This window comes from Oryctolagus cuniculus, chromosome 16 (genome assembly GCF_964237555.1).
Source record: "Oryctolagus cuniculus chromosome 16, mOryCun1.1, whole genome shotgun sequence".
Classification (NCBI taxonomy): domain Eukaryota; kingdom Metazoa; phylum Chordata; class Mammalia; order Lagomorpha; family Leporidae; genus Oryctolagus; species Oryctolagus cuniculus.
Window position 1 is genome coordinate 43,384,656 of NC_091447.1, and position 16,270 is coordinate 43,400,925.

General features: G+C 41.5%; 1 protein-coding gene across 4 annotated transcripts in view; it reads right to left on the bottom strand.

The window, feature by feature from the left end:
* The window catches only part of ANKIB1 (ankyrin repeat and IBR domain containing 1), a 142,538-nt gene that overhangs the window by 23,987 nt on the left and 102,281 nt on the right, over positions 1 to 16,270 (bottom strand). For all 4 annotated transcript variants that reach the window (XM_070059821.1, XM_008261744.4, XM_008261743.4 and 1 more), the window contains 3 exons: positions 13,901 to 14,045; positions 12,120 to 12,286; positions 2,316 to 2,404 (listed from right to left, as the gene is read on the bottom strand). In XM_070059821.1, the coding sequence (XP_069915922.1) occupies positions 2,316 to 2,404; positions 12,120 to 12,286; positions 13,901 to 14,045 (401 nt within the window). The remainder of the gene's footprint in view (positions 1 to 2,315; positions 2,405 to 12,119; positions 12,287 to 13,900; positions 14,046 to 16,270) is intronic.

A 16,270-nucleotide genomic window follows, 5' to 3' on the forward strand; every position in this document is an offset into this window, starting at 1 on the left:
GGGATGCTGGCATTTCAGGCCAGGGCGTTAACCCGCCGTGCCATGGCGCTAGCCCCTGTGCCTCCGTTTTCTCTCTCCTTCAGTGTGCCTTTCATCAGTTATCTTGATAACAATCTGATTCTGCCACTTCGCCATTTAAATAATGTAATCCATGGCTTATTCTGCTAAAATAATAAAGTCAAACAATTTGGCAGGAACACCCCAATGTGGCAACACACATATTGTGGTTTCATCTTTAGCTAACTTCTCCCCTGGATCTTCACCTTAAGTTCTGAAGAAATATACACAGAAACATACGTGGAAGGGCAGTGTAAGTCACTCCTAATAGAAATACAGATTTTTTTTAGCTGCTATAAGTAGGAAAAGAGAGCAACAACCCAATAGTTTTGTGTGTTCACGTATTTGGAACACACAACACACGTGCACGTGCAATAGCTAAAGGTACTAGTGAGTAATTGTGTTCATGTATCTGGAACACACACACACGCACACACACACGAGAGCAGGGAACATGGGTGGGTACCAGGAGCACTGGGAAACACCACCTGGCATTCAGCGGAAAGACACAATGAATCAGGGCGCCAGCACAATCTACACAGGCACTTGGGACTCGGAAAGGTGCCCTGGCACACAGCAAGTACTCATGGAACACTTGCTGCTGGTGGATGCACGAACGTGCCATAAATGTTTAGTCAGGCCTCATGATAGGACATACTGAGAACACCCACCTCTCTCTTCTCCTGGTAAGGTATAGGAGCTTTCTCTTCTCTCATTATCATTTAATAATCTGCCATTCTAGTTGACACAAGAGTCTCAGAGGACAAAATGAACCTCATGAATCTAAAACGCAGAGGGCGAACCCTCCGGCAATGGCAAATCCCTTTATACCACACGTCTGTAGGGTCTCACAGCTGCCAGCCAGTCTCTCCCCATGCCTCTCCGTCGCTAACAGGAATACCGACCACATGTCTGCCTTCACAGATATACTAACACTCAACACACGGCCCCCTGCCTTCTGGAAGATTCTGTGGCATCTGTTTTCCCCAGAACCTGGGTCAGTTGTTTTTGTTTCTGCACTATCAGCTACCTCAGTTGTCAGATGATACTGTAATCATCTCACTGCTTTCCATTAGCCTCTGCATTCCCTCAAGGTTGGCATCTTCTTTTTCATATGCTTTGTTGCTAAGTGTAGACTCGCTGAGTGAACTTTTTTTGGGGTAAGATTTATTTATTTGAAAGGCAGAGTGAGAGACAGGGAGAGACAGAGAAAGAGATATCCTCCAACTGCTGGTTCACTCTCTGAATTGCACAATAGCCAGGTCTGGATCAGGAACACGATCCTGGTCTGCCACATGGGTGGCAGGGGCCCAAGTACATGGGCCATCTTCTGCTGCCTTCCCAGGCACATTAGCAGGAAGCTGGATCAGAAGCGGAGTAGCCGACACCTGAACCAGTGCTCCGATACCGGTGGATTAACCCACTGCACCATCACAACTGGCCCCACCGAGTGAATTCTTGATCCTGATTTGCAATCCTCAAACTAACTCCATTATCTAAAAAAAGAAAAGAGAAGTTTACAAGGAAAATCAAAAAGACCTGAACTAACTTAATTTTCAATTATATTAATTTGTAAGAAAATAGTTGTCATAGTACATTTTAGGAAATGGGAAATTATGGCAGATATATTTATTTGTTAAATATGGGAACTGCTATCGGGAATGATCAGAAGGAATCCTCTCAGAAATTGAAACCCATTCCGTTCACAGGCACATGCTCTCTGTCACTCAACCTAACCTAAGCATTAGCTTCCTCTATAAAATAAGATTACTAACAACAACTTCAACATTTCTGTGAGGATGAACAGAGGTAATAAATGTACAGAATTCTTAGTGACGTATAGATATGATCTTTAAGTCTACAGAACGGCAAGAAGTTCACTTGTCTTAGCCTTCACGGGCCGTGCTCAGGCACATGAGAAGCATCCTCCCACTACACATCATCTACTGCTCCCCATGAAGTACCAAGGGGCTGTTCAGCTCACCCTGGGGTGAAAGAGGAAGGCTTGGGGGGACAGTTAAACATGACCCCCACTGGCCCTTTTCTCCTAGGCTGGAAAGTAAGTCTGCAGAAACACAGAGTCTAGGACTCCTCCTTGCAAAACCGCCATGATCCCCGTGAACTCCAGCAGGGTATTAGACTTAGGTGCACCAGTGTTAATAAACGTGGCCACTCAGATGAAGAGAATAAGAAATATGACACCGTCTTTCGAATGCTATTAGGAAACATGAAACAGAGCTTCCTAAAATTCCTCTTACGTTCTTCTGGTTTCATTTCAGTGATTTTTTGTAGCCAATTTTTCCATGTCTGGCAGTCACAAGGCTCATGTGCTTCACCAAGGCACTCCCTAAAGAAGAAAACATAAAAAAGGCAATTTAAAGATATTCTTCGTTCACACCACAGTGAAAAAAAAAATAGGTGGGAAGTAACTTCCAACTTTAAAATTGAAAAAACTAAGGCACAATGACTAATGAGAAATGAAGCATTTCAATAGAGGAATTGAAAATACGATTCCAAATCTTGACACCATCATACCAGGTTGTCTGCAATCAATGCATTCATTTATGTTTTCAAAATTTCCAAAGAGATCACCTGATATTTGTATCTTAGTTTTGTGTGCATTAAGAGCTGTAAAAAAATTTTTTTTTGACAGGCAGAGTTAGACAGTGAGAGAGAGAGAGAGACAGAAAGCCCTTCCTTTCGTTGGTTCACCCCCCAAATGGCTGCAACGGCCACCGCTGTGCTGATCCGAAGCAAGGAGCCAGGTGCTTCCTCCTGGTCTCCCATGCAGGTACAGGGCCCAAGCACTTGGGCCATCCTCCACTGTCTTCCTGGGCCACAGCAGAGAGCTGGACTGGAAGAGGAGCAACCGGGACAGAACTGGCACCCTAACCGGGACTAGGACCTGATAAAATATTTTTATCAATTAAGTTTTATTCTGTTATTTTAAATTCTTGTTACTCAATGTGTGCTCCCCTGGCTAGCACCATTGCCATTCCTGGGAGTTTGTCAGACATGCAGAAAAACAGGCCACATGAGACCTCTGCTTTAGACTCTCCATTCTATCAACATTAACACATAACCCATCTTCATTGAAAAGTTTGAGAAACACTGTGTTAAGTCACATTCTTGTAGTTAGGTTTTACTACAATCCCCAGGTAACAGCGAGGGCAAGCCAATGTACTTTCATTAAAATTTAGTGAATTTTGACTTAAATAATTAGAAATACCAGATTATCATTTATAACTCAATTTTATTTTCTTTCTATAGGCATACAGGAAGTTAAACACTAAAAAGAAAATAAAATCCTTCAGGATTGCTCACTTTAATTAGATATGATGCTCTGTTCCTACTGGTTAGTACAAATAGAATTATTATAGTTAGTTTATTACAAAATATTATTTTGAGGAGAGAAAAAACACAATCTGGAAGTGGTATCACTATCACTACCACCACCACCACCATCATCATCATCATTTTAAATGAAGATCGATTGAAAAAGGTTAAATTTGTTAAAAATATACATCAACAGACTTAAGTAGTCATAAACTAAGAGGTACCATTTTACTCTATTAACAATGTACCAATTCTACTTCACCCCTCATTAAGATGGCTATTACCAAAAAAGCTGGGAAACAATTAAGTTGTTATTTGCTAAAACTGGAACCTTTGTATATTGATGCAAAATAAAAGCATACAAAAGTAACTGCTGATGTAGTTGTTACCGAAAACAGTCTGGTGGTTCCTTATAAAGTTAAAAATAAAATTATACATTATAATTCTACATTTAAGTATATACTTTAAGGAACTGAGAGCAAGGGTTTAGACTTGTTCAGCAATATTGATAGCAGTATTATTCACAAAAGTCAAAAAGTAGAAACAACTTAAGTGTCTGTCTGCCAATAGATAAATCCATAAATCGACTGTGGTATATACATACAATGGAGTATTATTTAGCCATAAAAAAGAATATTTTGATGCCTGCTATGACATGGATGAAACTTGGTTTTGTTACATGAAGTAAGTCAGAAGCAAAAAGGCAAGTATTGTCTTATGTTAAATATCTACAAGAGGCTAATTCATAGGGACAGAAAACAGAATGGTGGTTATTAGCAGCTGGGGGAGGGAGAGTTGGGAATTATCCCGCAATGGTTATACAGTCTCGGGGAGAACTCGTGAACACAGAGAGGGGTGACAGTTGCACTATAAATGCAAGTAATGTTCCATACCACTGTAGGCTTAGATATGCTAGCTGGGAAGAGCCACAACAAACAGCATCGTGAACACGCCCGATCTTGTCTGAAAGCATCATGTAGTTTCCTAACATTCCTGACTTATCACCTAACCTGATATTTGAGAACTCTTCCCCCATCTGTGGTTTTACATAGCTCCTAACGACACAGGGGTAACTTAGGCATCCAGAAAACACTGAGTTGATTAAAAATGGAAGAGGGCATATTATATACATTTCAGTGCATACTAAAATCCACACTGCTTTCCAGAAACTAATCAGTGCTAATTTTAATTTAGTACACACTACAGCAGGAACCATGCTGCAGGTCTAGGAACAGTGTTTCCACACCGTGCTTGAGAATACACATGGAACGCAGAGTCTACACTTCTCAGGACTCAAAAGAGAACTCTCTTAATTCCAGGTCAATCAAGTGTGTGGGGGGGTCTTGAGGGGCACAATGCCTTTGTACATCTGCAGTATCTAAAAAATGAAGTTGATGAAATAAATTATTTCTATAAGGTGAAATGTCCCCCTGGACATCAAACAGCACATTCAGAAATCTTTTCCTTGCTGACTCAATACCAGCATACAGGTTCTGCTGTCACTGAAAAAAAGAACTAAAATTAATCATGGAGGTGAAAAGCCTAATATTTTCAAATACAGATTGAAAAAAAGATCACTGTTTAAAAGGCCACAGTTGCTTATGAGGGGGCTTGATTCTGTGGGGCTGGCTTGCAGTAGATACCACAGGTTTTCTTTTCCAAAGCCTCACAGGAAGACAGAGACTCACTGCTTCTGCAGGGGCCAGCCCAATCAGCAGGATCACGACGAGGTGCTATATGGCCCAGTTTCTGTTTCCATGCAATATTAAGAGTGGGCATAAAAAGAGAAGGTTATAAATAAAGAAGCTACACGAAGGGCTGTGAATTAGACAGCTAGAGGTTGCCATTTAATACTATTTAACAACCTTGAAAACTAAGGCATCTGGAAAAATATTCTTGGTAATGATCAATTCTACCAGACATTAATAGGTGACTGATGAGCTGGATTATCAATGGAGGGAAGAGTTATTCTGAGAAAAGTAATGGACAAATTGGAATGTTCTGTGGGCACTGGAAAACTAAATTCCTAAAGAAGCTCTAATCACTGAATGATGACAAGTATTTAAAGGATCTGGTACCTTTTGTTGAAACTTTCCTTTTTTTTTTTTTTTTTTTTTAAAGATTTTATTTTATTTATTTGAAAGACAGAGTTACAGAGAGAGGTACAGCCAGAGAGAGGTCTTCCATCTGCCGGTTCACTCCCCAAATGACTGCAACAGCCAGAGCTGAGCTGATCGAAGCCAGGAGCCAGGAGCTTCTTCCGGGTCTCTCATGCGGGTGCAGGGGCCCAAGGACTTGGGCCATCTTCTACTACTTTCCCAGGCCACAGCAGAGAGCTGGATTAGAAATGGAACAGCCTGGACTCGAACCAGTGCCCATATGGGATGCCAGTGCTGCAGGCCCCGGCTTTAACCCGCTGCACCACAGCACTGACTCCAAAATTTTATTTCAAAATGGTAGTAAAGTATACTGGGAGGGGAATCTTGGCACACAGACAGCTAAACGTTAAAGTGAGTTAACAGAAGACAAGAGACAAAAAAACTACCTTTGTAAAAGATGACAAAGAAAAAATAAATAGTTATCTAATCTCAAACCCTCAACCCTGTCCAAAGATGACTGGATGGTGAGCCTAACATCAACAGAACCGGGAACAGCTCCTTCCTTGACAATGTGTCAGTATGCACAGCTGTCAGCAGGAAAATACACAGTAGGCTCCAGGCAGTTCTGGAAAAGGAAAAATCAACTACAGTTTCAGGCTTCGTTACTTGATGAGAGAAAGGTTTCATTACTTGATGGAAGAAACTGCTGTCAAGAAGTTAGCAATTTTAGTTCAATGCCATTTGGGAACTTTATTAACAATACCTAGCTAATTAAATAGAAATCCTCATTTTTATGATTCTCCCCTTTAGCTAACATTTTTGACACCACAGGCAATGTTCTAAACACCATACATGCACTGACTCATTAATCCTCCTACAACTCTGAAATTTGTTCTGTACTTTCTCCTTTTAATGTACAGAGAGGTTCAGTAGTCTGCTGAGGGTCATAAGGTATCGAGTGGATGAGCTAAAATTTGAAGCTCAATGGTTTGGCTCTGGAAGTAGCGTATTTTATGTTGACTGCATCAGATAAAAAGCCTTCTGTTTTGTTGCCGTGAGACAGGGTACTTATCATTAACCAGGGTACTTATCATTAACCAAAGCCAGGAGAAGCACCTGGCTCCTGGCTTTGGATCGGCGCAGTGCGCCGGCCGCAAAACGCCAGCCGTAGCAACCACTTCGGGGGTGAACCAACAGCAAAGGAAGACCTTTCTCTCTGTCTCTCTCTCTCTCACACTGTCTAACTCTGCATGTCAAAAAACAAAACAAAACAAAAAAACAAAAAACAGGGGCACTGTGAATAAAGTAGGGAAATGACCAAGCCCGAGGTTACATTTGAGCTCTTCTCTTCACAGATCAGGATTTTGGTAACTAGAAGTGTTATGAGAGTAAATCTCTACAGTGTTGTCAAAGAGAAGAGTTCAGAGGGCAGAGAAGTTATCAAGTAGCACAAAGAAAAACAGGGGAAAGGTGACTGGCTCAAGGCAGAGTCCATCCAGGTTTTTAGTATCATCTAGAGAGAATTCTGCCCAGATAGACAAATCCAACTATCGAGGCTAGGTGGCGGAAGCACCCCAGGTTCAGTTACAAAGGGCAAAGAATTTATTGGTGAACAAACACAACAGCAAGAGCTGTCCTGTGGTGGAAAGGGAGATAACTACAAGTTCCCGCTGCCAACAAGAACTACATTCAATTATATCTCAGCAGACATCTCTTAGGGATGCTCACTGACTCTGTCACGTGTGGTTCATAAAACAAAGAAACTGCTAGTGCCATTTATGGTGGTTTTTGTAATCACCTTCAGATAATTATTTCTGAGCTTTTTGGGGGAAGGAGAAACAAAATCAGAACCACATGCTTTTATTTTGTGAAGATCTCTCTTCCAAAGCTTCCTTTTCATGAGCCTCGCTGAAATAAAAGATAAGAGCAGCAGAAAACACGTGACCACTTCTACTTGGAATTTCTCATTACAGTCAAAGCTCTCATACTGTATAAGAGAAGCCAAGCATATAAGATTATCATAATCATAAAGCCTGAGAAATACCAACTACAGGGCAACAAGATTAAGTTGATGAACTTAAATCTGAAGTTGCTCTTTATTAAAACTTACTTAATGTAAGGCTGCCGTGAAACACACCAAACACCAGAGCAAGGGGAAGGGTTTACTGGGGAAACCCAACAGACCAGAGGAAAGCGGTGAAGAAGGAAAAAGAGAGAAGGAGAGCGTAAGAGAGAGATTGAGAGGGAGTGAGAGAGAGAGAGAGAGAAAGAGAGATCAGGGGATGGGGAGAAAGAGAGCCACGTGTTCAGGAACAGGTCCTTTCAAAACTTTTCCGGGGGACAGGCAGGTAAACAGGAGCAGTGAATCCCATTAGGATGGGGGTGGAGCTGACACCGGTGGGTTGTGCCATGGGGTCACCTGGCTTCTAGCCATGGAGGCGGGGGCTAGAACCTAGGATGGTGTCCAGGGTGTAGATCGCACCACAGGGAAGACTGCGCCATTTTACTAACACTTAGGTCACCTTCTTCTCTCCCCCCTGGGGTGCTACGTTCAGCAAATGATGACTCTACTTACTAAGTTCTCTACTACCTTAGAAAAAGGAGAAAGTAAATCATTACCAAAATTGATCTTAGCTCAAGTAGCCACACACAGATCCCTTGAACTAGGGTAAAATTCCAACTAGGGTCTGTGATCTTGGCTTATGCTCTCCAATGGATGTTGAGTATAACCAGCTTAATATTTTAGGGTGTCGGAAAAGAGCCAGCTGATGCCTTTCTTCAAATATTGATCTAGAATTTTAGAGTTTAAAGCATTTTTTTTTTTTTTGACAGGCAGAGTGGACAGTGAGAGAGAGAGACAGAGAGAAAGGTCTTCCTTTTGCCGTTGGTTCACCCTCCAATGGCTGCCACGGCTGGTGCGCTGCAGCCGGCGCACCGCGCTGATCCGATGGCAGGAGCCAGGTACTTATCCTGGTCTCCCATGGGGTGCAGGGCCCAAGGGCCCACTGCACTCCCGGGCCACAGCACAGAGCTGGCCTGGAAGAGGGGCAACCGGGACAGAATCCGGCGCCCCGACCGGGACTAGAACTCGGTGTGCTGGCACCGCAAGATGGAGGATTAGCCTAGTGAGCTGTGGCACCGGCTGCATAGTCTTTATACTTGTATATTTTTAGAATATGATCTCTACTGCTAGGTTTTTCCATTAGTTTCTGTATCTTCAGTCTAGGCAAACTTACTACGCACAGCATTTACAACAATGGGGAAAATAAAAGAAAGTAAAAGCTAAACTACAGTGAAAACTAATACAAGCTAGATTACAGAATCCACAGAGCATAAGAAATCACAGGTGTTTCTTCTTGTGTCTGAACTTTATTTTCTCTGATCTCAGCAAATGTTCTCTCTTCCTTTTAACTTTCATTTTGCTCATTTATAGTTTCCTTCTTTGGAACCTCTTCTATTTTTTAAACTGACTCTCTCAATCAGGATCCTCATTCCAACCAGAGAACTCGGAAAGTGATATGATTTGAGCAATCTTTTTTCTCCATTTACCCAAGGACTACCATTCTAGATGCACGGATTGCATACAGTGGGTGGGTGCCATGCGGTCAGGCACTAGAGTTTAATTTTCTGAAGAAACATCACACTGACTCAGAAATGTTCTTACTCTACTGTAAAGTAGGTTTTCGCATCTAAATTCCCCTCTTTTGCTAAGTTCAACTGCATTCATTAACTCTCTTTTTATTTCTGTAGCTTAAGCCTTACCTCTCGCATGTTGGGTAGTGGAGTCAGGAACCACCCGCTGACTAAGAACCTAAAACTTTAAAAATGAGGAGTATATCTTTTTCATGTTTTGAAAAATCACTTTAAAGTAGGTGTGAAACAGGCAGGCAGACAGGATAAATTGATTAGGTTTGTGGGCTGGAAGACGGCGCCTTCACCATGCCCTTTTGTGATCTCATGCCCCTACCTGACTCCACCTGTATGCCCACTTACCAATCAGGCTATGTGACCACGCCCCTTTGGAAGTGAATAAAAGGCCTGGACTGCAGTGGGCCCAGCCCTTCTTTCACCATTATTGACCTCTGTTGCCCTTGCTGCCTCACACCTTTGGGGTGCATGGCCGGCTGGAGCCCACTTTTCTCTCCGCCTTTGCTTCACTGCTCGTGCTAATTTGCTTGTGACTGCTATAACCAAACGCTCGCTGCATGTGGCTCCTGGCCTGCTCTCTGCTTGGTATGGACCCCAACTTAATTTCTGGACTTTTTTCTCCCTTAAAGCCCTCACTCATTTATGCATTTTTCTCACTAAATACAAAGCCGCCTCGTCTATTTGAGCCAGTATTCAGAATTCTCTGAATACATGGCAAGAAGTCACACAGCTTATTAATTTTGAGAATATTGATAAGCAAAATGGTTTCAGGTGGATATAACCTATTGTTGAGCATTCTGTTGCGTTTTTATTTGCTCAGTCTGATTTAGCCACAAAAGCAGTAAGCATAGCTTCGCTTTCATTAATTAGTAAATCCAAGTACCAGGGGTCAGCAAAAAATTTTCTGTAGAGCGTCAGAACACTAAATATTTTGAGTTTTGTGGGTCACAAGACCTCTGTTGGAACTACTCCATTATGCCGTCACATCCCCAAGCAGACACAAACAATATATAATTCAATCAGCATGAAAGGTTGTGACTGCGTTTTGATAAAACTATTTCCAGAAATATGTACAGATTGTAGCTTGCTAATCTGTGACCTAGAATTTGGTCCTATACATAAGTTGACAGATCAATAAACATTTTTAGTTAATAATGATAAGAGTAAGGAACAGACTGACTACCTAGCAATACTAAGATCAGATTTTGGTTTCAGAAAGTATAAAAGTAAAAACTAGAGTTTTATCCCCAGCCAAAGTATATCTAGACATATGCGGTAATTCTGGAAATGAACAAAAAAGCAGAATAAATATGACTTCTTTTTTTCTGAGTATTTAATGAACAACAACAAAACACTAAATTACTCTGAATCAAGTAGAATGCCAATGGCTGAGCACCTAACTGTCTAACCAGTATACAGTTACATACCTTTTCCGTTACTGATTTGCCTATCATCAGTTCATAAAGTGAGGAGTCAGATGGGTTAATAGGCAGTCAGGGTGGTCCCAGTGGAATCAGGGGTGTAGAATGCTTGCTTTCCCCCCAAAAGTTATCTTTAGTAAGAACAAAATGTCCACCCTCAATTTACCCTAAGAATAGCAAAGGAGTGGTGATGACAGTTTATTGTGAAAACAAATTAGGTATCCCACTCTTGTGATGGGTTTCTGTTTTATGGTGAGCAAGACAGACAGGATAAAGAATTGTAAATCAGGTCTTTTGTTGGAGTTGCCCCCACCTTATTGATTGACAGATTCATCCCCAAAATTGCACTTGAAAACCCCAGTGCCCTGGGGTCCTTCGGGTTTTGCTTCTCTTGCAGTCCCCCTCCATGCCACTCTGGCTGGAGGTCTCTGGCGCTAATAAATCTTGCTTTTAAGTCTTTAAATCTCACTTTCCTCTTTGCCTTGTCCGCTTGGAAATTCTTCCATGTGAGACAAAGGACCGAGGTAATAATATTTTCTCCACTATCGTTTTACAAATACTAAGTATTTATAAAACACAAGGCACAAAAAGCCTGCAGGCACTGGTTCCTTAGTAGGACTGTGCATTAGAATCACTTGGGAGCACTTCCATGCCCTCCTCAAAAACCTTCTAAATCAAAATCTTACCTGCGGGGGCTCAGGATAAAAACTCAGAGAAAGTCTCCATGCAATTCTGGAATCCCTGTTTAAAAATCACTGCTAGAGGCCGGCGCCGTGGCTCAATAGGCTAATCCTCCACCTTGCGGCGCCGGCACACCGGGTTCTAGTCCCGGTCGGGGCGCCGGATTCTGTCCCAGTTGCCCCTCTTCCAGGCCAGCTCTCTGCTATGGCCAGGGAGTGCAGTGGAGGATGGCCCAGGTGCTTGGGCCCTGCACCCCATGGGAGACCAGGAAAAGCACCTGGCTCCTGGCTCCTGCCATCGGATCAGCGTGGTGCGCCGGCTGCAGCGGCGGCCATTGGAGGGTGAACCAACGGCAAAGGAAGACCTTTATCTCTCTGTCTCTCTCTCACTGTCCACTCTGCCTGTCAAAAAAAAAAAAAAAAAAAAAACAAAAAACACTGCTAGAGGCTTCTATTTTACCAAGAGAAGTTAAATATTTTCGGATCTCTGATCAGCAGTTGGTATTACAGTTCAAGCACATGGGCTCTGGAATCAAATAGGTCTAGACTCCAACCCCATTTCCACCGTTGCCCAGCTGCATAACCCTGGAGAACTTCTCTGTGCCTGAATCTCCTTATCTGTACATTAGGCAAACTAACAGCACTCAGCTCATAGACAGCACTGTTGACAGAATTCAGTATTTAATGCCTGACAAGGTACTTGGCACTTATCAAGCACACCATAAAAATATCAACTATTACTACTTATTACACATTTTTAAGATGAACAGGAATTATAGCAAGTATACTACAATTTAAAAGCTTGAATTAAGGTATAAGTTCTCTTTGAAAACTGTAAGAAAGGCAATGAGACTGATTCCAACTTGTCTTATACCAACCAGCAGAAGAGGTGTCCTTTTCCACAGTCCACAGCAGGAGCTCTCAGCAGTGGAAAGCTCAGTGTATCAGATCCCGATGTACTTGACCCCTGCTTCGTGAGTCTGACTGCTCTTTCACAGCCTGGGGTAGGACACCATTTAATGGCAGGATTATTTTCAACAAAGGCCTGTTTAAACAGCAATAACAAAACACATAAAAAATTTAAATTCTAAATAGAGTAGACTGTTACTTCAAAGCAAAAAAAAAAAGTGAAATAAAATATAAGGAGTTGTCAGTTTCAAGAAATATTTGTAAGAGTAATGCAGAGTATAGAAAACACTTAAGTAGTAACAATATGTTTTCTATTTATTTTAGTATTTAATGAATTATCTGAGAGGCAGAAAGAGAGAGAGAGGGGAGCGGGTTGGGGCGGTGAGCAAGTACTCTCCCATCTATTCCCATTTACTCCCCAAATGTCTAAACTGAGGCTGAAGCTAGGAACTCAACTCAGGTCTTCCACATGGGTGGCCAGAACCCAAGTACTTGAGCCATCACCATTGCCTCTTGGGGTCTGCATTAGCAAGAAGCTGGAGCCAGGAACCAGAGGCGAGCATTAAACACAAGCACTTGGATGTGGGACACAGACATCTTAACCACTAGGTCAAACTCTTGCCCTGACAGAATTTTCTTTAATCTAAAAGAGGTAAATGATGATAAAGTAAAAATGCAATTACCTAAAAACACCTAATTTAAAAATATTTTCTAATATGCCACTTTTGTGTTGAAATACAAGTAGATCATATATGTAATGTAATTAGCAGCTGTATTATAACATTAAGCTTCCAAAGGGAACTTTAATAATCCATAAAAATTAATATTACAAATTTTTCTCTTTTTTTTTTTGGTTTAAGATTTTAAAAAGTATTTTATTTGAAAGGCAAAGTGACAGACAGAGGGAGAGACAAAGATCTCTTATCTGCTGGTTTATTCCCCAAATGCCTGCAACACCCTGGGCTTTGCTGAAACCAGTAGCCGGGATCTCCATCTGGGATCCCATGTGTGGGGCAGCGACCCCATGTACTTGGGCCACTATCTGCAGCCTCCCAGGTGCATTGGCAGGAAGCTGGACGGCAAAGTAGAGACAGGACTCAATGCTAGGCATTCAGCCATGGGGTGTAGGTATTGCAAGCAGTTGCTCAACCCCTTACGCTATAACACCCACTTCTATTATGATGCTTTCTACGAAAAAGAAGCAGGGCATTTTTAAAAAAGTCCTTAGATTAGGGTATATACTAGGAAAAATCTGCTCAAGGTAGCTAAAATGTAACTTTTAAATCACACAAAAGAGATAATGACTTCCATATATTTTTGAGTAACTTCTGAATGAATATATAGAAAAGATTAAATAAAACATTCTGATTCATTATACGAAACTATTAGAATGCAAAAATCATAAATTTCTAAGTTCAGAATCTTTTTTTCTAAACATTTAATGTCTTTGGAAAACTTAAAGCAGGTACTACTTTTAATATTACCTCAGTCAGTCAGTTATAAAAGTGTAGTAGGCCAAGCAGTACATAGTTCTGAGCAAAAATTTAATTCTTAACTATTTTATCCTTTCATTTTTCATTTTCTTTTAAAATAATACTTCAGCTGAGAACTTTAATGCCAGCATTCTTTTTGGTAGTTTTTCTGAGAAATGAAAGCTGGAGTCCATGATTTTGTTTTCAAAAATAAATAAAAATAACTAAATATTGTACATTTGAAATTATGGAAACCAGACAGATGATTGGCAGCACACCTTAATATCAAACTGTAGGTACCGTTTATCCATCTCCTTAGAAACCACACTCTCTATGATGTCCACAGGCACCAGCTGGAAGCAATCGTACGCAGGGCAGAAAATGTTGTGAGCTTCACCTTCTTGAATTTTTAGATTCAAAAACCTATTCGCATCATCAGTTGACAAGAGAAGAGCAAACACAAGTTATCTGCACATTCTAAGGACTTTTTCTTTATGCTGAATTTTCTGTTATGTGTGTAATTTAAAAAGTACCAATAAAGTGTAAAAAATCAAGTGATCCTAATTACTTACCCAGGTACTCATTTTTCATATATAGATGAATATATGTATATACATACTTGTGTTTTATATATTCTTACATGTCTATGTCTTGCTTTATTCTATTTTAAAGTCTGAAACAATATTTTTACTTAACATTAAACATTTAGAAATGAGTGGAGTAAAAAGGTCATATTCAATTCTCAATATCCTACACTATATCTTTAAATGAAAGGGGGCAATGGTACAGAAATTAACCATAAATAATTCAAGATATTTTGGAGTGGCATGGGATATAGCACAAATATTTGAAGAAAAGTTTTTTTTTTTATATTTCATTTAGATAAATATCAAAATCAGTGTTAAGACCTACTCTAAGGGGGCCGGCACCAAGGTGCAGGTTAATCCTCCGCCTGCGGCACCAGCGCCCCTTGGCATCCCATATGGGCACTGTTTCTAGTCCTGGCTGCTCCACTTCCAGTCCAGCTCTCTGCTATGGCCTGGGAAAGCAGTAGAAGATGGCCCAAGTCCTTGGGCCCCTGCACCCATGTGGGAGACCAGGAAGAAGCTCCTGGCTCCGGATCGGCACATCTCTGGCCATTGCGGCCATTTGGAGAGTGAACCAATGGAAGGAAGACCTCTCTCTGTCTCTACCTCTCACTGTCTCTAACTCTATCTCTCAAATAAAATAAACAAAATCTTTAAAAAAAAAAAAGACCTACTCTAGATACACTTGTCAAGACAATAAGAAAAAAATCACTCTGTAAAGCAGCAGGAATAGAGCTCAAGATCAATTAAATGGTTAAGAGCAGGATTTTGAGTTGGAAAATTCTCGATCTGCCACAAACTGTAGGATCTTAAGGAACTTATTTATTCTTAGCCTGTTTCACCACATGTGAAACGAGGTAACAGTCTGTACTTCCCAGAGTTGTTTTACAGATCTATACAATATATATGAAATATCTGCATGGTGTCTGGCACAGAGGAAAAACTCACAAATTGGAGTAAGGATTATCATTATTAATGTTATTTAATACTGCTTGTGGAAAAGCAAGATTACATTGGATTTAACACTTAATCCTAGAGAAAATAAATGGAAAACTGGACATTTAAATCACCACTCTTGAGTCACACCATTAACAGTTTATTCTACTGATGATACCTTTTTCTTTTAGTTCTCTCAGTCTTAATTCTATTGTGCTTACGACCAAACAAACCTTAATGAGACCTCATCAGATCTGCTCCCTTGGCTCCACACATCATCTCCCTCCACACCCTCAATCTCAGCACCTCACAGAAAACGGAGTCCCCCGGCAGCGCTCTCGGAGTCCTCGTCAGCGCACCCCAAACCCGCCTTTTGCTGTCTTTGCTTTCTCCCCGTCAGTTCGCTGACACCGGGCTTCTTCCTCTCTTGCTCAGGCTGTTCCTCACACAGTCTGGCCAGCTCTAGGACCTGCACTGCCCCACTAACCTGCCCTCGTCATTGTTACTTTAACGGCTCTTACCCTGGTCACAATACACATATTCAAGTTTCTCCTTTCTTGAAAACCCCTTCTAACCCACGACTCTCTGTAGTTCCACTTGTCCTTCACGTCAACGTGTCTTGACAAAACGGCTTATGGTGATTTGTCATTCCTTTTTCGGGTCTCTCTCATTGACTTTTCCACCTACAGCACTCTGGCTTCAATTGGCTGGCTCACAACAGGGCCACGGCAAAGAAATTAGCCCAGTTTATGCAAGACTTCTCCTTTTTAACGTCCCTGGCATCTCTGGAGCATCAGACACGGCTGAATGGTTTCCTTTTTCATAGCTCAACAGTTTCTCCTCTCAAATTCTTTCTTTCCCTCCAGGTTCCTGAATTTAATTTTTTTCTTCACATGCTTCTTATTTATTTATTTATTTTTTGACAGGCAGAGTGGACAGTGAGAGAGAGACAGAGAGAAAGGTCTTCCTTTTCCGTTGGTTCACACCCCAATGGCCGTTGTGGCCAGCACCGCGCTGATTTGAAGCCAGGAGCCAGGTGCTTCTCCTGGTCTCCCATGCGGGTGCAGGGACTTGGGCCATCCTCCACTGCCTTCCCGGGCCACAGCAGAGAGCTGGACTGGAAGA